The 25,954-nt window shown below is 37.1% G+C and overlaps 1 protein-coding gene across 3 annotated transcripts in view; it reads right to left on the bottom strand.

Moving 5' to 3' along the window:
• Window positions 1-5,220: 5,220 nt before the first annotated feature.
• LOC121734516 (furin-like protease 1) overlaps window positions 5,221-25,954 on the bottom strand; it is a 216,810-nt gene continuing 196,076 nt past the window's right edge. For 2 of the 3 annotated variants that reach the window (XM_042125142.1, XM_042125143.1), the window contains exons 11-16: window positions 23,759-23,898; window positions 15,998-16,116; window positions 13,843-14,274; window positions 12,810-13,018; window positions 11,282-11,366; window positions 5,221-6,703 (exon numbers count right to left, since the gene is read on the bottom strand). In XM_042125142.1, the coding sequence (XP_041981076.1) occupies window positions 6,084-6,703; window positions 11,282-11,366; window positions 12,810-13,018; window positions 13,843-14,274; window positions 15,998-16,116; window positions 23,759-23,898 (1,605 nt within the window). In that variant the 3' untranslated portion in view covers window positions 5,221-6,083. The remainder of the gene's footprint in view (window positions 6,704-11,281; window positions 11,367-12,809; window positions 13,019-13,842; window positions 14,275-15,997; window positions 16,117-23,758; window positions 23,899-25,954) is intronic. The other variant, XM_042125144.1, reaches the window with a different exon arrangement.

A 25,954-nucleotide genomic window follows, 5' to 3' on the forward strand; every position in this document is an offset into this window, starting at 1 on the left:
CACTTTATCAGGAAGCGGTGAAACAGGCCCTTAATCTTGTCACGGAACAGTACCGTGTATATTTTTATGTTATGCATATAATATGTTCATGCAGCTTTTAACTAAATTATTAATGATCTTGTTTGATGGACAATTAATTAAATATTCGATGTTCCTTTCAAATGTAGCTAGCGTAAACAGTCTCCTTTAAAGGGCTTTGGGCTAGTAATTTGCTGATGGATGCAAGCGACAGCTCAGCAGAGGACTGACGTTGACAGCCGGCCTTTCTGACCAAAATACGATCGCCGTTTACGGATAACTTAGGGCGGTCACATGCAATATGTTGTTTTAGACGAGTGTTTAGTCAATTTGCATTTGCGAATAGAACACAACGCTGCTAAAATATATTCTATTACCAATATAGAGTACACAGACGAATATAGTTTTCACTTCAAAAATCCCATTGCATAGATTCAGTAATCATTCAGTCATCTTATTTCTAGGAAATTAGATGACTGAATGAAAAAATATCCTAGGATCTCAGTGCTTAGTTATGAATTCGCTAGTTTCGATACCGAAGTCAAATATCAAAAGAAGCGTCAATTTCGCCTCATAACGCAGGAATTCGCTGGAATGCTCGAGCATTCTCGCGAATTCCTGCGTCAAGAGGACATCCCATTGTTTAGTCCGTATCTTTAAATTCGTAAAACGGAGGGAGAGGCGACAACTTGAGCGGCGTAGGAGAGAAAGTAATGTTCCTCTCTCTTTCTACCGTGTAGTAAAAATGCATGCCTGTTATAATGCTAGTTCGTTTGAATTTTTGCCGGTTCAACCTAAGTATACTTGTTACAATACTTTAACTTAGACTAAGGGAGACAAAATAACGACATTAATAGTAGCGTTTTACCCTGAAATAAAACGTTTATTAAATACTTACCTTATTTGAAGCATAACTTTATTTCTGCCTGGTGTAATTTCGACTCGATGATCATAGTCGAGCGGGAATTCTCCCTCTACCTGCTCGATGATCGACGCGCATCAGGAGTACCCCCTAGCCTAGGTGTTTACCTAGGCTAGGGGGTACTCCTGAGAAAAGGCATCGTGATATAAACCTGCTTGATCGGTCAAGTCGAGAGTTACATAATTAGTCACTACATGAGCTTTGGCGGAAGCAAATAGATCGGTCACACAAGTAAGCCGCATTTTCTGATCTTCTCCGTGCAAGAAGTTAACAGATTTGGGAATGATTCAATAACTCGAAAAGTCTGAATGGTTATGTCCATCAGGGCATCTGACCTGGTGCGACCTTCGTCCCAAATATAGGTTATAGCTGTTCGATTGTCGCTCTGCCAAAGAACTGTCGAGCGAGTGAGAGTCTGGTGCTGACTGCTGACCTCGGAGAAGCAGAGCGCTAGAAGCTCTTTCTGATAGTAATGCATGAAAATTTTCTTATGCTGACCATGTCCCCGTTAAGGAAAGGTGGTCGAGTTGAGCACCCCAAGCTAGATCCGACGCATCTGTTGCCAAGCAGTGCGATGGTGGGCCCCAATGAATGGAAGTTGATAGATGATGACTTTGCAACCACCACTGAAGATCGTCACTAAACGTAACGCTTGTCTCGGTAGAGAGCAGCGATTCGGAAATGCGGACTTATCCAAGTCTATGAGAAGAGACAAGAGAGCTCGGTAATGCAGCCTTCGGTACTATGAAATGCGAAGTTCAGGAGACCGAGGATGCTCTGCAAGGTCTTTAGATCTACCAGACTCTTTGTCAGGACTCAGGACTGGTAAAATCTTTTGATGAATTTTAGACATTTTCTCGCCTGGAAGTAGCTTTTCGTTTTGAAACGTGTTCCAACGAACACCTAGAAATACCAGCTTTTGTTGAGGCGTAAGTAAAAAATGTGGACATGCTTCTGTAGGATGATTTTGTTTTAATAAGCAATAAGATAATCGTCCTAATAAACGATGATACGCAGAACTTGCTATCTTAGGGTTTGTTTAACCCAATTGGTCAGGGAAGCAGGTGACCGGACAATAAAGTGACTGTCACTTGTATACAGACGTAGGAGCCGTCAGTGCGATGGAGTGACTGCCAGGTAAAATAAGCTTGGGACAGGTATATTTTTCAAAGCCAATCGTCGGGTTGCAAAACGAAACTGTCATTAGTTGAACATTTATGAGCCCGAATGGCTGAGTCAAAACATAATCGAATAGAGTGGAAATATTGAAAATAGGACGGCAGGACCCGTCGACCTTAGGGACCAGAAACATTGTCGAAACAAAACTTGGCAAGGCAAGGCAAGGCTGGCAACTTCTAATACACCCTGGAATATCATTTGTCGAATTTGGAGATACATATCTTCCGACTCTGTGGTAGAAAAATGATTTTGGTTTAATTTTGGAATGAACCTTTTAGAATCTTTATAATAATAACCTGGTGCATCTAGGCGCTGCCAACAAGAAACGGCGGTAAAACTTTAAAGTTTGACCCGCTCTGAATTTTTGATTGTCAGTACTTACGTTTTTTGGCATTCCCGAGATTCCCGAGATCCGAAAGAGAAGCGGCATATTCACGGGTACTTTTGCCGTGGAAGTTCCCTCAGTTGTCCAATCAAGCTCCTCTCGAGTGAAAGGAACTTCGTGCATTGCCAGGCATTGACCGTGGTTCAAAATTATTTCTTTGTCCCCGTGGGGTACGATTGTATGAACAGCCTTGCGCAGGCTGGTGATCATGGGAAATGTGCGAGCTAGCACAACATCCATGAGACATACCCTGCGCGGGTATATAATTCTTAGTCTGCCTCTGCGGGGGTAGGCTAAGCTCTCGAGTGAAAAGAACTTCGTGCATTGCTAGGCATTGACCGTGGTTCAAAATTTATTGTTTGTCCCTGCGGGGGACGATTGTAAGAACAGCCTTGCGCAGACTGGTCAGCATGGAAAATGTGCGAGCTAGCACAACATCCATGAGACATACCCTGCGCGGATATATAACTCTTAGCCTGCCCCTGCAGGGGGCGGCGAGTCAATCTATTGCTCTAGAACCCGCTTGCGCAGCGGCAGCAACATTATTCTGACTATTCGCAACAAAGGTTTTGCGAGCTCCCTCAGTCTTTTCGAGTAGTGACACCAGCAACTCGGAAATTACTTAGATAAAATGATTGCCAGAACTGGGTCATGAACGAAATTGATAATTGCATTGCGTCTCATTTGAAAACCTCATAGATCTCAAAGCCCAGCTCAGACCACAAATTAATTGAAGTAACTCTGACGTTGTGATACAAATCCTTAACGGTTTCATATAACCTTCAGGGGTCAAGCTTGAAGCGTATGACCATTGTAACAATTTCTTAAGAGCAGATTTCAATGCTCCGCGTTGCATAAGTACGCAATATAATAATGCCGCGTATGATTTGTGCACGTGAGCTTTTTTTTTTTTGAAAATCTAAATATTTAAGCTCATCATTGACCTCTAAATCAACAAAAACTAGTATATGATTATAAAATTCTTAAACTTCAGAATAACGAACTTCTGACCATTCGTTATTATGTTGAATATTTATTTAATATAGCCAAAACCCCCAAAAGAGAAGTTTTCGTAACGGACGTTTCTTTAAGTTTTGCTTCAATTTCAAAAACAAGATTCGGTTATAAAGAATTGCTAACGGTCGTTTCATTTTCATTTGATTTGCTATACAATTCCCGACTGACATTATCGTCGATACAATTGCATGACCTTGAAAAATAGATCGGTTTTCGTAAAAATAATTAACCTTTTTGTTAAGTTCATTAACCTCTTGAGTTAATTTAGCTAAAGGGTGGTTATAGCGCTATCTGTATTTGCTCCCCCCTTTTTGTGGCGGCGACGCCTCGATTTACATTTGCTGTGTGAAGTAGAAGTCGATGACGAGCTCGAATCATTTGTTCAACTACTACTACTAAATGATCTTGCACGAGAACAAGGCCTTTTTTATTAACCACATTAGTGGGTAGTTTCAAATCTAACGCTAGCTGGTGTCACTACCGAATCATGAACAAATTCACATTCGTTATTCATTATTAATAGCTACCTTAACCTAGGAAAGAACACAAACACAAGAACTTAACTAGATAATTAATATTTAAAAATTTAAATGTAGTATTTAAATTTATATTCGTTATTAAAGTAACGATACGAATGATAAAATCGTTATTAATATGAAATGTTCATCTTTTCTAAAGAAAAAATGTATAAAAATATAACTTACGTGAATTACCAAAACCTTGAAAAACGGTAAAAACACAACACTGAAATTATTTCACTTTGTACTTAAATTATATAACTGGGAGTTATATAATAAGGAGGTATAATACGTAACGACTTCTGAGCACGACTGTGCGGTGCGGAAAACAAAACGCCAATGATCATAGTCGAGCGGGAATTCTCCCTCTACCTGCTCGATGACGGCGCCAAGGTTGACAGAGCTACCAACATTCAGGAAAGAAAAGGAGGTAAAATCTGCGGAAACGGAAATGCCTATCTCAATTATTATGCTTCAAATAACGGTCAAGTGTTTAATAATTTTAAATCACTCAAGATACGCTTCTTCTTGAAATTGGACTTAGGGCACATAATATATATTAGTAGTACCAACTTAGGGTTACCCCCTATCCAATTAATAAGGACGTAAGGGGATATTTTTGCAGCTTCCTTACAATTTGAGCCCCCTATAATGGGCCCTTTAGTATTGAGGATCCCTTGGAACGCACCTTTAAGTATAATCAGCCCGTGAATTTTTCCATTTCAAGTGTTTTAGGGATATTTTCACATTATAGAAAAGTATAATAATAATTATTGTGGGCTTTTGAGCAAATGATAATTTGATGAGTACTTGAAAATATGTCACTTATTAAAATAATAACGTACGAAAAATAAAAGTCCACTTTGCAGAAAATAATAATTAAAGTTTGATTTGATAAAATATTAATAACATATCCAATTCTATGAGCAAGAAATTGCAAACAAAAAAAATTAAGTAAATGGAAAAAAGTATAAAAATAAAAAAATATGACGCAATATATTTATGTTATATTATATCTACTTATAAATGTGGTTCGCCTGAAAGTTGCTAATGAAAGAAATTTATTTACAGAAGGCTACACTTCTTTTAGGTGCTCTCAAAACCCTTACGTTAGGTACAGTTCAACCCTTATACCTCGTGAAATAAAAAACACACAAAAATAGGAACTGTTTTATTTACAATTTTCATATTTACACTAATAAGCTCATACTTACCTAACAATAATGGCATCTTGAGCAAGGTGAACTTAAGTAAAATATTATGCATTGATTAAAATTACTTACTGACTAATAAAGAAAAAAGATAAAAAAGAAAAAAAAGCGAATTCGATAAAACATACTGTTTTCGGATATTAAATTATTATTGCAATTAAATGATAAGTTTTAATTATTTTATTTTATTCATTTTGTAAAGCGAGTAATGATTGAATACATTTAATTATTGAAAACAAACTCGATCTGATTCAATTTCAATAATATAATGAAGTAACAGACGAAATAGTCGAAAAGGTTATCTACATTTTAAAAGCTCATCAGAATTACAAAGAGAGGAAATTTTGAACGAGGTCTTTGGGTTATATTAATACCTATATTTATTTTCCACGTCTGTTACAGCCGATACAGTCAGTGCCGAACATTTCTAATAATAATTAAATATTATGGGTGATTATTATTTTACAAGGTACATTACGATTTTGACCATTTATTTTTGACACGTCGACTGAGAATATTCGTTATCCTATCACATAAAGTTGTGACATTCGATTTTTATCACAAATTGCCCTGCATCGTTTTGATCAGACAGAAAATGTCAAGGTCCATATAAACGTGACTCTGTGACCAGTCCATCCTACTCTGAGATCGATGAATGAAGCTTGTCCAACTTAAAATTACCCCTGTCACGTGTTTGCAGTATAAAATTTCATTTCCCATTTATATTGACTTGTGAAGTAGGCTTATTTCTAGTTACACAAGCTTTACGTCGTACACATCTTCAGTACTGAAATGTCACGGTCACGGAGCTGTCACAGTCATCTGGACGCAACCTAATAATCCTCCTCAGACTCGGAGTCGCTATAACTCTTTAAGGCCTTATGTATCTCTTGCTCCACCTCAACAGCACTCTGCTGCTTCTCGTCCGTGGACAGCTTATTGTACGCTACGTTAATATTCGAGTCGTAGTAGTTGCTGTAGCAGCATATACTCATACGTTTGAAGATGCACGTTATAACGAAGCCGGCTATGAGGAGCACCGTGGTGACCGCGAGCGCCACCGTCGTGAATAAGTTGTAGTTGGCGTTGTTGATTTGCGCCACTACAACGTTGGGATAGCAGTAGAATTTGGGCTCAACGTCCGTTAAATTAAAAAGGGCCGCGTCGTCCGCGCACGACGTGCACTGGCTATTGTGGGGCCCCGAGCAGGTCACGCACGAGTAGTGACACGGCAGACAGATCAACGGCGCCTTGGAGAAGTTCCCGGGGACCTCCATGTCCAGGGCCTCGATGGCCGTCGGACGCGCGTCCCCCCGCTTCATCAAGCCCGCCTCCAGCAGCGTCAGATTCCGCCGCCGCGAGCTCCGCTCCATCAAAATCTCGCTCGCGTACGTCCCCCCCGGGCAACGCTGGTAGCACCTACCGTCGTACAAGTGCAAACCCTTCGCGCATTCTAGTGAAAGAGAGAACAGATATTTAAATACACGTGACCGACAGAGATAGACCGACACCACCCAGCACCGTACCATATCCATGCAGCGTCGCCAGCACTATGAAGATCCGAAGTTCGAAGAACGCAGACAGAGGTATGAAGAAGAAGGGATCGTAAGAATCTCGTCGCTGATCTCATATAATTTTGTACGCGAGTAGACAAACCGACGTTAGACGTAGTGTGCATGCTAGTGGGACATTCACAAAATTAAATGAAATCAGAGGTGAAGAGCGAAGAAACGAAACAAAATAAAAGAAGTGAAGCGGATAGCGAAAGGTTAAAATTAATAAGCACAAATAAAGCGAAGCGGACATGCAGTAATCAAAAATAAACATAAAAAGATTATAACGACAAATAAAATATAATAAAAGAAATCTAGTGCAACTAATAACGTCAGTTTGACTTATGATCTAGAATCTACAACGCAGTGACCTATATTATTACATCGATCAGTGACAAGAGTCCTCACATTACAAATAAAAATGAATTTTGTAATAAAAGAGCTTTTATTATTTTCCATTCACATCGGTTTCAATATATACAAATTCAACATTTACAGTTATAAATACAATTTCGATTTCTATTCAATGCCGTTTGATACACCGAGTCGATATAAAAATGTTACGATTTCTAGTGCATCGAGCGATAGTTACAGTGAGTGACGCGGAAATCGTACTTTACGGCCTTAACTAGGTAGTTTACACTTATTAGCTAACTAACTACCAGTCGATGAGAAATCTTGATGGTTCAGTCGTTTAAAAATTTACATGTTCATGAGCAAATTTGTACAAGTCTCCAAATTTTACTGTTAACCTAATCTTTATATACAATGAGCTATGTTTTGGATCAGTAATCACTATGATCACAACCACAATATGCATTAGATACACTAGTTTTACATTATGTATTCACAGGAAGCTACCTACTTCTTGACAGCCTAACCTTACACAATTACCATCCTACAATAGTTAAATTAGCTTAAATTAACGAAAAAAGTGATTAAATCGATTTGTGGGAGAATTAGAGAACGTTAATTACTTTTATTGAAACTCATTAAATTATCTTTTCAACAAAGAACTAATTTTTCTTAACATTTTGGATAACACAAAGTTTTTTATCTATTAAAACTCAAATTGTTACAGCTATGTATTTTAATTTTGGTTAGTTATGTGTTATGAGAAAGGCATAATAGGAACATAATAAAACACACATTGTTAAAATAATTTGATCATAGAAATTATTACTATCTAGTATAACTGTTTTTGCAACTTTATCTTGCAGCTTTATTTACCACAAAACATTTTTGCTCCAACATTTTCACAGAATCGATTGTAATATTGTTACATAACTGAAACGTATTTAAGCTCTTTAATGTGCATGTTTTAACATAACCGAATTTCCAGTTTCGCCGTAACATAAAGAGGTGTTAATTTTCGAAACTTCGATGCTAAAAGCGAAATATTTTCGCTTAATGGAAATAACGATCGGATGCTATAAGTTTGGTGCAAACGGGCTACAACGACAAGTAACAATAAAGTTTTATAAATTTGCTTTTTCATACAAGACCATTAGTATTGACTGCGAGAAGAACAAGTTTTACGCGATCAGACAATTGAAATAAATACTTCTGCACTATAAATTAGTAGCCACTAGCCAGTAGGTTCTGATTTTTGTTTTTTTAACCCTTTGGATGTCGGAGCTCAAAAATTATTTTCTGTATTAAACTTTTGGTTTCAGCGATCGGATTTGGGACTGCGACGACTGTCGCGCTTGTGCCAATATTTATAAGAAAAACTTCGAGAACTTGTCGCGTCGCGGTCGCTCGTCGCTCGTCTGCACCAAACCTTAATCGGCAGCTCGAATCGCTATCGGAGACAGAGTCCCTATAAATATTCTTAAGACGACAATTTATTGCCGGGCTTATTGTAACAGATATGTATTATGAAAACGCCATAGCGTATTTTTCTTTTTTAATAAGCATCTTAACCTAAAGCCGCAAAGAAAAATCGCCAGCACGCCTCCCTTATAAATTACATTATCTAAGTTTATAAATAAGAACCGAGTAAATGCGCAACATTTGGTATAAGATGGATTCGGGTAATAATTCTATGAGAAAATAACAGTAAATTAGTCTAGTAACATATTATATTATGCGTGAAACTTAATATGATTTATTTTAATATTGTTTCTACTTATACTATTGTTTGATATATTTTGCTAAGTAACATTTTGGCTCATCCGTTGTTTTTGAACTTCCAATGTTTCTTTATGGAATGTTAACTGAAATTTTGTATACCCAATCTATTTAAATCATGTTTTGGGCGAAGACCCAACAGCTAAGCCGATATAAAATATGAAGGTAACAAAAAAATTAATCTTTATGCAGTTCACTATAAAGTTTAAGTACACCTAAGGTATTCTACGTTAATACGCATTACATTACGAATTACGATCCAATCACAAGAGTAAAATGGACGTTTTTGGACAAGGTACTATGTGACAAAATTTAAAACCAGTAACGAAACCTCGTAACTGTTAGGCCGGCCTCACGCGGTCCGAATGATTATCTAGAATCTAGATTAATTATCTAAATTCCTGTAACATGCTACAGATCTATATAGGTATCACACAAAGCCGGAAACTCTCGACTTCGTCTTATAGATCTATCTTAGACAAAGACAAATATGGTGTTCCGGGCAATCGAAATTTATTAAAATCAAATTCTAATTATGAATTTAAAGTTTTATGGTTATGTGGAACCAGCCTTAGGATGCGTTCAGATTAGCGATAGCGTGACATGACTATGTCCATGTCCGGACCATAAAGTTAATATACCTATCGGAATAGAGAAACAAAGGCCTAAGCAAGAGAGATGTCACTATCATTTGGTACTACTAATATATATTCTGTGCTATCAGTAACATTGCGTGGTAAAAAGAGACGTGTGGTACATGACAGCACCACTCTTTTTTTGACGTCCAGTGGGCACGTGCCGCACGTTGACAATTTAATCTCATAGAATTCATGTTCAATCATGCTTGTGTAAGTGTATACGTACACATATTTTTCACACAGATGAAAACCAATTTTGGTTTCGTTTGACAGCTCGAGATTGTTGCTCTATTCCGCTAGGTATATTAACTTTATGGTCCGGACATAATTATTATGTTGTTTTTGTTTTAATTTGTACAATTAATCTGCCCACAGTTTCAGTACATTTTTAACAATTTTGTCACATTGTATATAAGTACAATGGTTTTTAAGTAATTGCACTTTATCTAGCTCTTTAATTTTGACTTTTACGTGATATAACCCTTAAATAAACTATAGCATGTAACATACAAATATTCTTAATAGCAAAAAAATATTTTTACATGATTTAAATGTCCTTTTAGTGTGTTATTTAATATTTTTAACTTTATATAGACAAGCAAAATATTTATTATACTTTTTACTTTAAATGGTTTTAAATTATATTTTCAATGAAATAAAACGCAACGATGTCCAATGCATTAGTTTATCTTAGGGTAGTTTAAGCCTACAAAACAATAATGGACTTTACTTACGGTTAAAATTATTTTATAGGGCCGGATTTTAACACCGTTTAAACAGTACCTAATTCAACTAAATTAAACTCAAAGGAAATTGTGAATAATGGTGAATTGAATATTTTCAATCGCTGTTTAAACGATGGTAAACTCTAACCAATCGTTAACGTAGCAGTGGTTTAATTTTGACAAGGAGGGATTATAAATAGTTATGAACACCATCGAAGGAAACACTTACGTTTTTGTTACTTTAAACTACTGCGACGTCAACATATTATTTTTAACTATCGGCTAAGGTTTTTACGTACATAGATAAAAAGTTTAAATAAATCTGTGCGAAAATGTTAACTTCGTTCAAACATATTGTTCTTAAGTACGTTTTAGGCGTGCAAGCGAATATTGCACAAATATGTACTCGTAATAAGCCATTAGATATAAGTAACTATAATAATTAAAAAAATTGTATAATTTAAGTGTGTTTTCCCTCATCGCATGTAATTGTAACAAAAAAGTCTTTGTTCTTATAAACCTGTTTTAGATAATTATTATTTTCGGAGTAACAATATAATATTCGTTTGCACGCCTTAAATATAACGAGCATTCGACTAAACAAGGAAAGTTGTATCTCAGAAAAATATCAAATTTTCCATGCAAGAGCGTTAATAAGGATAAACTTAAACTGGTTTAGTCGAATGCCACTCGACTTTATAACATAATCAAATTATACCTACAACGGCTTGTACTTATAAAATTAACTAAAATCACGAGCCTCACTACTAGGATGTTAGGAAGACGGTACGACTAGGCGCAGGCGGTGGCCTGACCTGACTGACGTTACTAGCGTCAGGCGGACTGACTGACGCGGCGGACGGGCTGACCGGCGCGTCAGAGGTTAGTTGACCGGTTAGTCTAACGTTAGTTAGTGCACGGTGCCGACGGCTCTCGAAAGCCCCGGCGGGGTATAGTATAAGGAGTAGGAGGAGACACAAACCTATGCAGCGGTGCGCGGTGTCTTGCGTCGCGCAGCCGCTCGCGCCGTCGCGGTGCGCGCCGCCCACGGCGGCGTCGTCACGAATCTGACAAAAATAATAAAAGTTAAAAAAAAAAAACCTAATTGCATTGTCATTGGCTCTTAATACGTATGCAACGTTTTAAATTAATTAGATAATAACTGGAAGTAGGTAAAATCGTGCTCAAACATCCCGTTATATAGAGCCCAAGTTTAATAAGCTTGGGCTGTTTTATAAAAAAAAGTGTTAAAATATTATGTATGAAATAAAGTAACTCGAACACTCGAGACAGGATAGTGTTAAGACAGACAGTGTGCTGTATAAAACACAAAATGCCCACACACAAAGTATCACTCGCGACGCGCGGTTATTCGTTTTTCGCACGTGAGCCGTACATTTTTCCGGAACAAACACTGCTTTAATCCTAGGAAAAGACAGTGTTTGTGTCTCCATACCAAATCTACTTAAAAAGGTTCATCCGCTTAAGCGTGAAAAGGTAATGTAAAGGGATTGAAAGTACACAGTGGTAAAGGTTAAAGGACAGACACACTTTCGCATTTATATTATTCCTAAGGATTGCTGTCGTCTAAAGACTGTCATGTTGCAATTGAACGTTAAGAGTGATTATAAAACCGACACAATGGCAAAAATACAATCTTTTTTTTTCATAAAATTGTCCAATTATTTTGCATAATATAAATAAATGGCAACGATAAATCAACGCTTGTACTTATATTTTATTATGATTTGCTGTGGGGGTGTAAAATTGTAATATTCACGTTTAGACATTTTGGCATTCAAAAGAGAGATTCAACATCTTATGATATAATTACATAGAATTAAACTTTAATAACGGGTTATCACAACTATGTTACAACTTAAAATTATTAGGTAGTCACGTTTCAAAATTTTATGTTTAAGGGTAATTTTTATTAGTCGACACGTGAAAATTTATTTAAAATTAAGTAGTATTATTATTTTTATTACAATGTTATATTTCACATGTAGATAAAAAATCGTACCGCTTCTAAGCTTGGCTTGATTGCAGCTTTTAGTACATCTAAATGGAAACAAACCGTTTAATATCATTAAGAATAAGGAACAGAGAATGAGAATCAACTTTACTAAACTGTTACTGAATTTATCCAAGTAAAATATAATACGAATTTAGATAGATATAAGTATAGATTCTTTATTGATCTCAATCAGTTACTAAAACTAAAACAGAATTTACTATGTCATATTTTTCAATTTTCATTTTTTGGCTTTCCTCTAATATAAGAATTTTTTACACCCAATAGAATTACTGCAATGGTCGGGGTTAGGGAAATGATGCGGTTCTTTTGGGTTCACAACAACTTATTCCTCGCAACGTAGCTCTGGTGGAAACGCACCCTAATAGTCAGTCTAGTCTTTAAGTCTAGTCTCTATCTTAGTAGTCTATCTTAGTCTTCAATCTCTACTATAACTGCCTGCTGCATTTGAGGAGTTGGCTGTTCAGTGACTTACCGTGCTATGCCAGATCAGCGACAGATCATCATCTATGGTGTTCTGGCGCGTCTCCTCCGAGGTGCCTGGCATTTTGCCAGACTCCCACGTGGAGCCTGCCCCCGGGGTGTACCCTAGGGGCACGGGGGGCGACTCGGGCACCGCATCTTCTTCTTGCGGGGGCGTCTCAGTACCGTAGAATGTGAGCTCCCATAGCTTTATGGGACCCGCTGGTAAACAGAAAATTTGTATAAGTTTTCTAAACAATCAAAACAAGGTAGAAGTTGGTAGATTTTGAATTTGCGCATTTCAAAATGCTAAGATATATTAAAATGGCATAAAAACTCTGAAAAACTTTTTTTATCATAATATAGAGATTTTAAAAACCGTATTAAAAAGAAAACTTGTAGCTAATTTAAAGTGGGCACAATATCATCACAAAGTCAAGTACTAAGTTACTATCATAAAATGTATAATAAAATCTACAAAATAAATAAATTGTTGTTTTACAATTACACCTATAAGTACCTAGATACTTACATAAAAATAAAAACTAAAGTGCGACGTAACAATTATTATTGTGCAAAGAAAATGAAGACATAAGCACAGTTGGTATTAATTCTTGCGTTTTCACTTAAATAACAGAAAAACAAACTAAAAACACTATTTAAAACTATGCACAAACAAAAACAAAATTATGGTCATTGTCTAAAAGCAATTAACTGAACATAATGTCCAAATGAAAGTTTCTTAATAAATAAAGTTGCTACTGAATACGGATTAAACGCGACGTAGGGTTGCCAACCGGTAATTTGAAAACCGAATAAAACTATTTTATGACGTTTCATCTAAATTTTTATGTTTAGTGCACGGTGTTATATTGCCACAGGACAAATGAATTCCCTTTAAAGTTTATCGTAACAGTTTAAGAGGTAATTTACTAATATTATTTTTCAAAACATTGGCAGCCCTAGCGGCACACATGCAAAGGTCGAATGGTAATTTGGCGTGCAAGCTGAAAATAAAACACTCGCAAACATCAGCATGCTTGTACCGTTGGCCTGCAGCGGCGCCGGGTATATCCTTTGTATTTTCGGATACTTCTCGAAAAGGTTCGACATTTTCCGGCCCCTGACGTCGGCGAGGGGGTCTTTGATGTCCCCCCGGAGATTGAGGCTGAGGTCGGGGGTCGTGACTCGAGCCGTCGAGCTCTCTATCGGCGACCTCGTCGCAGGCCGCTGCTTCGGCCTCTTTGGATTCTTGGAGTTCTTATTCTTTTTCCTCTTCACGAGGCCGACAGTGTACGTTGGAACGATGGGAATCTGCTTCCCCTTGCTGCCTTTTCTCCCCGTTTGGACCACTACGGGCCGCGACGCGTTGCTCCGACTTCGTAGTATCGGATTTTTAAAAGGCACGGGATCGTTTTTAGCGGCGGGCGTGCTTGTGCCGTATAACGATAGCGACCAGTCTTGGAGCGTCGCCCGACCTACAGTATCGAAACATTTTGTACATCTATTCTTTGTACTAAAATATTATAACGAACAACCTGTGCTCGACATAAACGAGCTTCTCTTATGGAATAACAAGGTAAGCTTTAGAAACCAACATACTAAATTATTGTACATAAACATTTAATAAGGTGTTTTAAATTCATAACATAACATTTAGGTACTACGATGCCTAATTATTATGCCATAGAATAATTCTATGTTCTGAAATAATGTAGTAGGTAGACCTTTTTTTGCTAATTTTTTTTTACGCTGATTGATAATAATCTTTGTAACATTCAGTACTTAAGGAAAACTTATAAAAATCTGGATTGTTATAAGTTTCTGGATAAGTTACTGGTAAGTACCTAGTGAAATTTTTAGTTTATAAGATGATCGCACATTTATCAGCACGCACGTGTGAGATATTATCCGTTTTTGAACATATTTATGAATATAAATGGCTATTATTTCAATAATAGTCTTATAAGAAATAATTATTTATGGTAACAATGGTCCTTATTTAATAAATTAATGATATTTGGACGACAAAATATATAATATTATAACATTTTATCTTTAAACAGACAATATTAATTAAGGTTTCCGGTTATGATACTTTTGTTACAAAAAGTAAATGATTTAATTAAAAATCTAATAATTGAATACTTGATTTATGATGATTTTCAGGATGATTGTAACTACAAATCATTGTGTTTATGATATTAGATGCAAATCCTGGGTAGTCAGACGCGGGGCGGAGTGACACGTCATTGGCATTGTATATAAGGCGGGTTGTCTGATGGAGGGGGCCCACTCTCTCTCTTGCCATAAGCCTTGTCACTCTGCTTCCTGTCAATGTGAATTGGCTCTGAGTACTTCGAACAAAGATCGTTATAAGTTAAGTATTCAAAGTATTTTATTGGTGTTAATATCTGGTCTTTTCAGCTTAATAAGTAATCAAAGTGTTAATATCTGGTCTTTTCAGCTTAATAATTGGTTTTTCAGAAAAGTAGTTTCCATTGCTTATGAAAATGTGAAAAGCTAAGTGAATTGTACTTGTAAAGTATTAAAGTGTTTGTATTGTATTTACTAGTGTAATAAATCATGTCTTATTACTGGTGTTTATGATTTATACAATACTTTTATTTTGCAAGCCCAAGCCATTCCGACACACGCGTCGAACGCGCCGTATTTTAGAAATTGTAATATGCAATTATGTGAAACCTCGCTCATTCGTCCGCACCGTACGCATACTATGCGGTGCGTTCGCGTACGGCGCGTATAGTGCTGGGAAAATGTGCGATCAGCTTAAAAAACCAGTCCGCTTTACACCAGACATCGCTTTTTGAGCTACTCTCTAGCGGCATATGAAATATCGAACACCCAGTTTGGTCAACACGGCCTGCATGTCATTAGAACCATACGGCGCGTTGTATCGACGCAGCGCTGCCCGCATAGCTGGCCACACAGGTGCTGAGTCATCACAGCACAATTACAAAGCAGTCTTAACGTCAACAACCCCTCCTGCTTCGTCTCGGGGGCTGTTGTCCGTCATGTGTGCGTTGCGACGACGCAGCGCGCCGTGAGAACACCTTGGTTATTTGTGTGTAAAACAACGCAACGGCAGCGCTGCGTCGACGCAACGCTGACGCAACACCCCGTGTGGACTGGCTCATTAGTGTTACCTCCCTTACGCGAACAGACTATAGTTCCACTTACCCATGTACCGGCCCTCGTTGGAGACCTCCAGCTGCCAGGTGCCGAGAGGAGACTCGCCCCACATGTGCACCGACATGAACGGCCACACGTTGAAGCCGGCGCGCGACGAGTCGTGCGGCCTGGGGAGAGTAGGGACCTTTAGTGTATTGTCTACAAAAACTTAGAGAGTCTAGACATATGCTCCAGTCAGAGTAGACAGAACTAACTACCTCGACTTCAAACAAACGGGCGAATATACGCTAGTCGGGCGCGAGTGTCTATTTCAACATGTTTCACAATGCTTAGTAACACATTGGTATGGCGAGCGCTGGCCGATATAACATATACTACGTCAAACGTATTTTCGGTCAGCCTACTTGTTCTGTTTACTCTGCTCTAGTTATACATCAACGGAAAAACTTGATTGACATCATCAAGGTATCAATAATTAAGAAGGTATCACTTAAAATTCCATCCGTAGTGATAGTTTAATAACACAATCCATCTTGACCTTTAGGGTGGAATTAAAAAAATCTTTCTTAAATTTTTTAAGAATCCTCTTTTAATGGAAAAACATTTTATTTCAAGGGTCACAAGGAAAAAAGGATTGAAATACTCATTAATCCAATCCTCTAAAACAGATAAAACAGCGTAAATTAATCAGGAATGTAAAAACTATTACTCTATGGCCTATGTTTTCAATGTTTATATGAAAATATGCTTGCCGGCAGATGAACTGTCTAATTACGCGCTATTCGCCGACATGAAATTAATACATCGCCTTCATTAACTCTGTAATAACCGTTTAGACATAAAGGGCACAATGTATGGAAGCACTTAAATAGGTTGCCTACTTGTTCTTGACGATATTTAGACAATAAAATTGGTTAGAAACCGTGTTTATACCGAGGATACCGCACAATTTTTCCAATTTAAAACTTTCTTATGTCCTTATCGAACACTTAGGGTCAATTAGGGTCACACACACACACACACACACACACACACACACACACACACACACACACACACACACACACACACACACACACACACACACACACACACACTCAGACACTAGACATAAATATAATCTTACCACTAATCTTTTGTTGTAAACGTTTTAATATAGTTATCTAATGTTATAAATTTCACGAGAATGTTCCTACTGGCCCCACATCCTAGTGTGGGGACTTGTCTTAATTTGAAGTTGTATAATATTGAATTTTCTTGAAATAAATTATTTGTATTTGTATTTGTATTTAGACCGCAACGCAACACGTGGATGCATCGAGACGATGTCTCACGCAATTGAATTCTGTCAAATCCATACAAATTTAGAAACGCGTCGTGTTGCGATCTGAATTGACCCTTAAACTATCTTCATAGCAAACACTCGGTTTAGCGGCTTATGCATGAAGAGGCAGCAAAAAGAAACATAATATTTTTGTATATAGTTTGTTCGCATGTAGCTTTTAAAGCCATTTACGAAAGTAATTGTCTCATATAAGTGCTCTGAATTGTTCTCTCAAACCATTCCCAGCTTCCACGAGGTATCGTGTAAATATAATTAGGTACAAAGTAAAATGAATGTAGCCTTTATTGCCGCGTCTGGCACAGACAAACTACTCTTTGTACAGTCGTGTAAGAGCCGTAAGACAAGAGTTATATGACGGAAATCTAATTGCTGTGTGGGTGCCTTATGTGAACAAATAAGAACAAATGTGTGTGCGCAATATTTTTGATTAAAATAGCCATTTTTAGGGTTCCGTCCCTAAAGGGTAAAAACGAGACCCTATTACTGAGACTTCGATGTCTGTCCGTCTGTCTGTCTGTCTATCTGTCTGTCTCCAGGCTGTATCTCAAAAACCACTATAGCTAGAGTTCTGAAAATTTAAGGAGGGCTCCCATACAAGAAACGTGATTTTTTGTGCCTTTTTTGCTCGATATCAATAACGGCAACAGGTAGGCACTTGAAATCTCAAAATTCTCAATTATATGTATACTTTAGTAATCAATAATAAAATTAAAATAAAATGATTGTTTAAGGGGGGCTCCCATACAAAAAACAAAACTTTTGGTCAATTTTTGTTGTAGGAACCCTTCGTGAGCGAGTCCGACTCGCACTTGGCCGATTATTAATATAAAATTTATAGTAGATTTTTCTATTTTCTCTTTTCTTCTATATTTTTTATTATATTTCATTATTTTATATTAAACGAGATGGTAATTAACATCGACTTAGAAGAGTAAGAAATATAAAACTTGCTTTGACTATGCTATTAAAGCCAAAGACCAGAATACTCGTAGTGGATTCTGCATAACAAAGTAAATAAAACTTTTGTCACAAAAACCGTTTTACAAAGTTATAAAAGCGTAATTTCATCTCGTAACATCACTAAAAATGTTTTACACATATTAATATTATGTTAAATAATAATAATAATAATAATAATAATCATTTATTTCGGACAACACATCCATAAGTATTAGTTATTAAGTTAGTAACAATTTTTCTTAGACTAAGTTAGTAGTGTTAGTGGTAGTGTTAGTTTTGTTAGTTACAATATTTTATCTTAAAAATTATGTTAGTAAGGTTAGTTGTTTTCATATTATTTCATAATAAGTTGCACCTAGCTTGAGGTGCATGCAGGCCTATCCAATGCCGCAGCAGTGGGGAGTCCCACCTGCATGCCAACGCGCTTAGGATAGTGTTGGGGCTTGCCTGGAGCCTGTTCATCAACGATGCACATCTTTTTCTAACGTTTGCATAAAAGTCATCAACGCGCGCCTCCGCAAACATGCCGGATGCGCTACAAAACCTGGGCAGCCGCATCACTACCCTAAACGCGTCATTATATTGCACGCGTAGCGCGTTGTATGCCCTCTGCGTATAGTTGGTCCAAAGGCTGCACGTGTAAAATGATTGGCAATAAGCCTTAAACAGAGTTATTTTAACTGGTTCACTACAACGCGCAAACCTTCGGGCCAGCATATTACAGCGGACAGCCAACGCCCTACGCTCCCGCTCTAAGTCTAGATTATCACTTAGGTCGTCGGAGACCCAGTGGCCAAGATATTTAAACTTTGTTACCATATTCAGTGGTGCATTACATAACGATAGAGGTTGTTTATGTTCGTAGATTTTATTACCTTTATAAATGCCTTTATAAATGCACTCCGCATAATCACTAACAGGATAAAAATTGAGTCGCCGGCTTTCCGAGTGTTTACGAACTTTCCCGAAGATTTCCGAAGTTTCCGAGTGAGTAGACTAATCCGCGAAAACTTTGTTATCATTAATGGCCTCATCCACTAGTTGTAGGCACTAATAAAGTCGATCTGTCAAAAAGTCAACAAAATAGCGATGTGCTGAGTGCCGCAGTAAAAAAGTTGAGTTTTATGGCCTTGAAATAGCTTATTATTATCTCCATAGGTAAGTAAGATTAGTCTTGTTATTATGTCATAAAATAATACAACAAAAACTAACACTCAGTAGTGTGTGCCCGATATACTCTTTTAAGCCTGGCGGCTTCGGCAACAACAACAAACAACACTTTCCATACATTCTGATCGCTGATTCTATAAAGAAAACATGTTGGCTAAGCCTATTTTACTATTTGAATAAAATTGTAGAATAATAATTAGTCTTGAGTGTGTTTAATTTCAAAAGGTGCTCCCTCACCGGGAGCATTCGCTTGTAATGTTACTGTAACGTTAACTTGTATTGCTTTATTATTTATTAATTGCAATGCTCGACTCTGTAACGTTACAGAGTCGAGCATTGCAATTCGCACCTTGTAATGATACAAAACCTAGCATTACAATGCGCACTTTGTAATGATATAGTGTGTAATATCATGATACAACTTCTAACATCAACGAGCTATGGAATGCTCAAAGTCGAATGTTACATTACAAGCGAATGCAGTCAGTCAGGGAGATATTACCATATGTCATATTGTAATGTAATGCTCAAAAACGAATCTATAATGTTACATTATAAGTGAATGCTCGCGGTGAGGGAGCACCTTAACAAAAATATCTGACCATTCAGCCAAAACTCTTTCGTTGTCGCTTCGTTATAGAATCGCCAACCAAAATGTATGGAATTAACATAAGCGTTCGTTAATTATAACATTGACGTTCGACTCGTCTTATTTATTTAGCGATAAAGAAAAGATCTTGGCTCACCCCACTCACCACTGTAGTATTCGTAGCTCTTCTACGGAAGTGCTACGAACGCTACGAGTGTGCTACGAGACGTGCTACGAAATGTGCTACGAAACGATATTATTATGAGGAGTCCACACCGCCCCTTTTTCCATACAAACGTTGTCCCCTGTTTCCTCCCTGGATAGTGCTAGTAGAGTTATAATTTTTGTCCTGAATATCTACGGCCACTAATACAATGTCCCTATGTTTTCATTTTTTTCATAATTTAATTATTAAATAAGATATGAACGTTCAAAAACCCAAAAAAATGGCCAGATTTTTCTGCTGTATTCAAACATCCAGAAAACAGATTTGGCTAGATTATACAAAAAAAAAACATAGGAACACAGCTCCAACCTTTCTTTAATCTTTAAAGAAAAAAGTACTTAAATCGGTTAAGTTTTGGAGAAGGAATCAGGGGATAACGAATCGTTGATTTTCTGGATTTTCTGCAGTTGTCTCTATCGCGTTCTGCGGTATAGGCTTGAGGTAAGGGAGACAGCTATATTACACGTACTTTTTTTTCATTTCTTTAGCCCCTGGTGTATCCTCTTATGAGAACAATAAAAAACTAATCAAGTTTTTTTAGCATCACACAGTAATAAGAAACCCGAAAAAGTAATAATAACGTATCATTAGCGGATTTATGTAGGAACATAACACATAAACCCTTCACCGAACACAGCTTATTGCACATAATATGGGGTCGAACTGACCAAACAGTTATTTACTAATAACAAAGGTATTTAGGGTTATTTGCCGTAGATATTGGAATAGCAATTATACAAATTACGAATAGTCTATCCGACAATGGGTTCGGTATAATAATGAACGTAATAAGTCATATGAATCAGCTTTGTTCTATGCAGAGCTATTTAAATGATTCAAATCATTATGAATGGTGCCATAGATTTGAAATAGAAGATACGGCTAAAATATTACTAACTTTCAATGAAAATGGGGTGTTATAAGTTAGATCAGTCTTTCTGTTGGTAGCAACGTACTTTCAAAAATATTATCTGTTTTTTTAACAGTGTTGGGCTAATGAAGTGTGTGGGCTAATGGAAATCAAAAGATTACAGACACATAAACTTTCAAAATTTTAATATTATTGGATATATTATAATATAATTATGGATAGATGTATAAAAGTACGTAGAAACGAAGACTGATATTGTTTTTATTAAAATAACAATTAACACGTAATTTACGTAGGTGAAAAATCTACCTACTGCAGCTATTCCCAACCCGCGGCCCGCCGAGACTTTATCAGTGACCCGCGTCATGTTAAACTATTTTGAAATTTACGCCCACCGGCAAAATAATGTTAATTCATCGTAAAATTCGTGAAATGTTTTTCACTGTTATGTCGTTGATTTTGAAGAATGTTTCTTTTCAAACCCTAAAAAATTTTGGTTGCGGCCCGCTACACCAAAACAGTTCGTGGCCCGTATGAAAAAAAGGGTGAGGACTACTGATCTATTGTTATGATTGCCAGTCTACCAACATTAATTCGAGTATTCGAAAACAAATACCTCCTACGTGGGATCATATCATGATCCCACGTAGGAGTATTTGTTTTCGACAAACGAATATTATAGTGTACATTATAATAGGAACTCCCACATGTAATTTTGGTAGTGGAGGTTGGCTTCGCTGGAACTTATTTTAATAGTGCTCATGTGTGTGCGCATTACAGCTACATTTTCAGCATTAGTTCCCGTACCGGTGGTAGGCACTAGGCACCAGTGGTAATGACGTTCAGAAAACATTTTGTAAAAAATATTCTGAATGAAAAAGTTTGAGCTTAGATAATATTATATTTTTAAACAACCTAAAAATGTAAGCCCTCTTATTCTAACAAATTTTATACAAAGAAAAAGTAAATGTAAATAAATCACAACGTATTATTATCAGAGCAGTTCTTGCCTGTGTAAGGGTCATACATTTGATATGTAAACCATGTTTAAATATGTATGTGAGCAATATATCAAACAGAAAGGCATATCTTTATATTCCGGGGCGTACAGCGATCACCTGCGAATCCGATCTGATTACAGTTCAGATTTTTTATACCTACATATAAATTTTGGTATTGAGTTCCTTTGTTTTTAACAAGGTTAGAGGCCAAGTTAGAGGCTACCAAAGGCTCCATACTAGGTAAATATATCAAACAACACTATGAATTATACGTTGGAGAGCCATGCTTTGGCACGAATGGGCCGGCTTGACCGGAGAAATACCACGTTCTCACAGAAAACCGGCGTGAAACAGCGCTTGCGCTGTGTTTCGCCGAGTGAGTGAGTTTACCGGAGGCCCAATCCCCTATCCTCCCCTATTCCCTTCCCATCCCTACCCTCCCCTATTATCCTTATTCCCTCTTAAAAGGCCGGCAAAGCACCTGCAGCTCTTCTGATGCTGCGAGTGTCCATGGGTGACGGTAGTTGCTTTCCATCAGGTGACCCGTTTGCTCGATTGCCTCCTTACTTCATAAAAAAAATATTAGTATGGATGTGTATGTATGTTTGCTACTGATTGTCTGATCATTATAAACTAAGTACCTTATGTAGTAAGGACAAAATATAATAACCATTGCTTCGAACAACAATTAGTGAAGTTTAGTTGTTGCTTCATAATTTCTCAACTTTTCGAGTTATATAATTCAATACCTTTAAACAAGCCAATTATTTTATATTGCTTCGTACAATTTATTACCAAGTAACTATTATTTATGTTGTAGTAACTAAGAAATTGATTCTACGAAGGAATACTTTTCTTAAAACATCTATCTTTTCTAATACGAAATACTTTGGTGTGTGATTAATTGAATAAGTTAGCTTTGAAACCTTTTTGAATAACCGACCTCTAAAGTTTGAATACCAGATTATATCTCAACTCCTCTCTACTCACTCTCTCTCACTCTCGCAAGGCACTCTTTAATTCTCCTTTTATATTATCAGAGCTTTTTTCCTAAAAGTACCTTGGATTGCTAAAAATTCCTAATACTAGGAATTTTAATTACGAGAGCGGTGACAGTCAGAAGGTGGTAAAATACATCGTACATCGTCATAATTTTATAAACTAGACCTCCTGAATTTTCACAAACATATTATACGTTTTTTAAGTGAAGTCGAAAGATCTTTTCTTTCTACCGTCTCTGCTCTTTTGTTTTTACTTCTAGCGGCTCTCCCGGTAGAAGTAAAAACAAACCTGTTGTTTTCGCACCTTTGGTTTTCGCAAATGAAATGCAAATTGAATTGAACTGCCCAGTTCGGTCACGCCTGTAGCCAAGACCTTTTCGTTATCGCTTTTTATAGAATCGCCGATCAAAATGTATCTATTGACATTAGACGAGTCGAACGTCAATTTCATAATATAAACGAACGCTTAAGTCAAATCCAGACATTTTGATCGGCGATTCTATAAAGAAGCGATAACGAATAGATCTTGGCTACAGGCCTGGTCCTTACGTGACCGAACTGAGCAGTTCGGTCGTTGTGGTTGAGGTCTTGGCTGAAGGGCCTGGGATTGTTCATGGTCGAAACTATGCAGTTCTATCGCACTTACCTGGGCGCGAGGAGCGTGACGCGCGTCCCGGCGGGCGACGTGAGCGCTATCCGCAGGTCGCCGCGACGCGCCGCGGACAGCGACACGCGCGCTTGCACGTGCTCCAAGTAGTTCACTCCAGCACACGCTCCGACGTCCAGCTGGGGGAGAATGTACTGTATTATTATAGAGTTAGGGTACGTTTTGGAGCAGTAACAGCAGGAGCAGGGAACAGATGTCCTATGCAAAGATAGCTTAAGATTTATATTGTACGATCAGACGATAAAGGTTTTAGTTTCGTGAACATGAAAGTTACATCTCGCTCTAATGTTTAAGCCTCTTATGGCCGGATTCTAAGGTTTTTTACTTAAATTCATGAAGACCTAAGCGGCCGCATCCGGCCGCGATAACAATGGAAAAGCTATTGTGTCTCGTTATTCCACGATCGATGTGTTAAGTGTATCTTCTCCTAAGTTACTTTTGTTTAAGTAACTAGTTACAATAATAATTAATCTAACAAAATATAGGTCATTGTTTATGTAATCAGTGACTTGCTGTTGAAGTAAACAAAGTTTAATTACGACATACTTTCTGTGTTCATAAGCAAATACCAAAGATACCGCATAATATTATATCGCAATAAAACTTTCCTTTGCAGTAAAATAATGGATAAATATTATTCCCTACCTCATTATGACGTTACGGCCAAAAACAAAACGAACATTGGCAATTAGACGGTAATGTTGTAATTATTGTGTGCGGTTAATGCATGTACAGGTCAGACGCGCAGCTAATTATATGCCGACATTGTTCATTACGGCTCAATTAGATTTCACATATCGATGCGGCTGGTGATTATTCGTGCTTTTGGGGTTCCGTGCCCTTGGGATAACTATTATCCCATATTGTTATTACTAATATATACTAGATGACACCCGCAATGCCAGAATTATCCGATAATCGTACATTACCGGGATAAAAGTATCCTATGTCCTTTCCCGGGACTCAGTATCTCCACACCAAATTTCAGCAAAATCGGTTCAGCGGCATTTGTATGTCTGTCAGTCAGAATATTCTAAGCAAGGCAGATTTTTACAAACAATACAAGTTAGTATTTGTACTGCTGCTTATAGCAAACAAAAAATAGACACATTGAAATCTTTTATACGACTAAAACGAACAAGTATTTCCAAATAATTTTTTCCGCTTCATTAAGAAAAAATGTTAAACAATAACTTCGTGTTTATTTTTAATTTGAAAACAATACAATGTACTATTTTTGCAACTAGAACAAACTCGATAGAGAATAAAAGGATCCTTTATAAATAAATTGAAAAACGCAATATAACGATTACAATGGTTCATACTTGAGCGAGCAGAGAGCAAACAATTATTGAATTCTTTTGTGCTTGAACGAGCATGTTGGTAACTATTAAAAGCCTTGTGTTTGTTTGAAATGTAGTATCCGTTCAGTAGTTATACCTCGGAGTTTATGTGAGTGGTCCTTATGTTAGCAAAAGGTCCTTTTAAAGCTAAAACGTCTAAATTAACTGCAATTTTATAATATAGCATCCTACGCATAATTTAAAACATTTTACCATAGGATTTCGATAAACTAGAGTCTAGACCAGGGGTTACCAAATGGGGGACCGCGTTCGGCATCCCGACCGCCGACCCATTGTGTGCGGACCACCGACCAAACATTTTCGAAGATGAACTTAGTTTAATTGCACCAATTTCACTTCAAACTTCAGACAGATAATTAGCAACAAAAATTATCACTTTTCTCTTTGCTATGTAAATAAATACCTTTGTAATTTCTGTAATTATCTTTGTTTAAAAAATATTTTTTATAAGATGTGTGGACCGCGTAGGTCATTAATTCATTCCTTAAAATGGACCCCGAGCGAAACTAATTGGTGACCCCTGGTCTAGACGATGTCAGATGATCTGTTTCTGATAATGATGAATGATCTTTTTACTAGAATTATAATAACTAGCTGTTTGCTCGGTATCCGATGAAAATGACATTTTCTAGAAATGATTCCTAGCTAGATCGATTTATCGCCCCCGAACCCCCTATATACTAAATTTCATGAAAACCGTTGGAGCCGATTCCGAGATTCCAATTACAGATTATATATATATATATATATATATATATATATATATATATATATATATATATATATATATATATATATATATATATATATA

This window comes from Aricia agestis, chromosome 15 (assembly GCF_905147365.1).
Source record: "Aricia agestis chromosome 15, ilAriAges1.1, whole genome shotgun sequence".
In the NCBI taxonomy this organism is placed as follows: domain Eukaryota; kingdom Metazoa; phylum Arthropoda; class Insecta; order Lepidoptera; family Lycaenidae; genus Aricia; species Aricia agestis.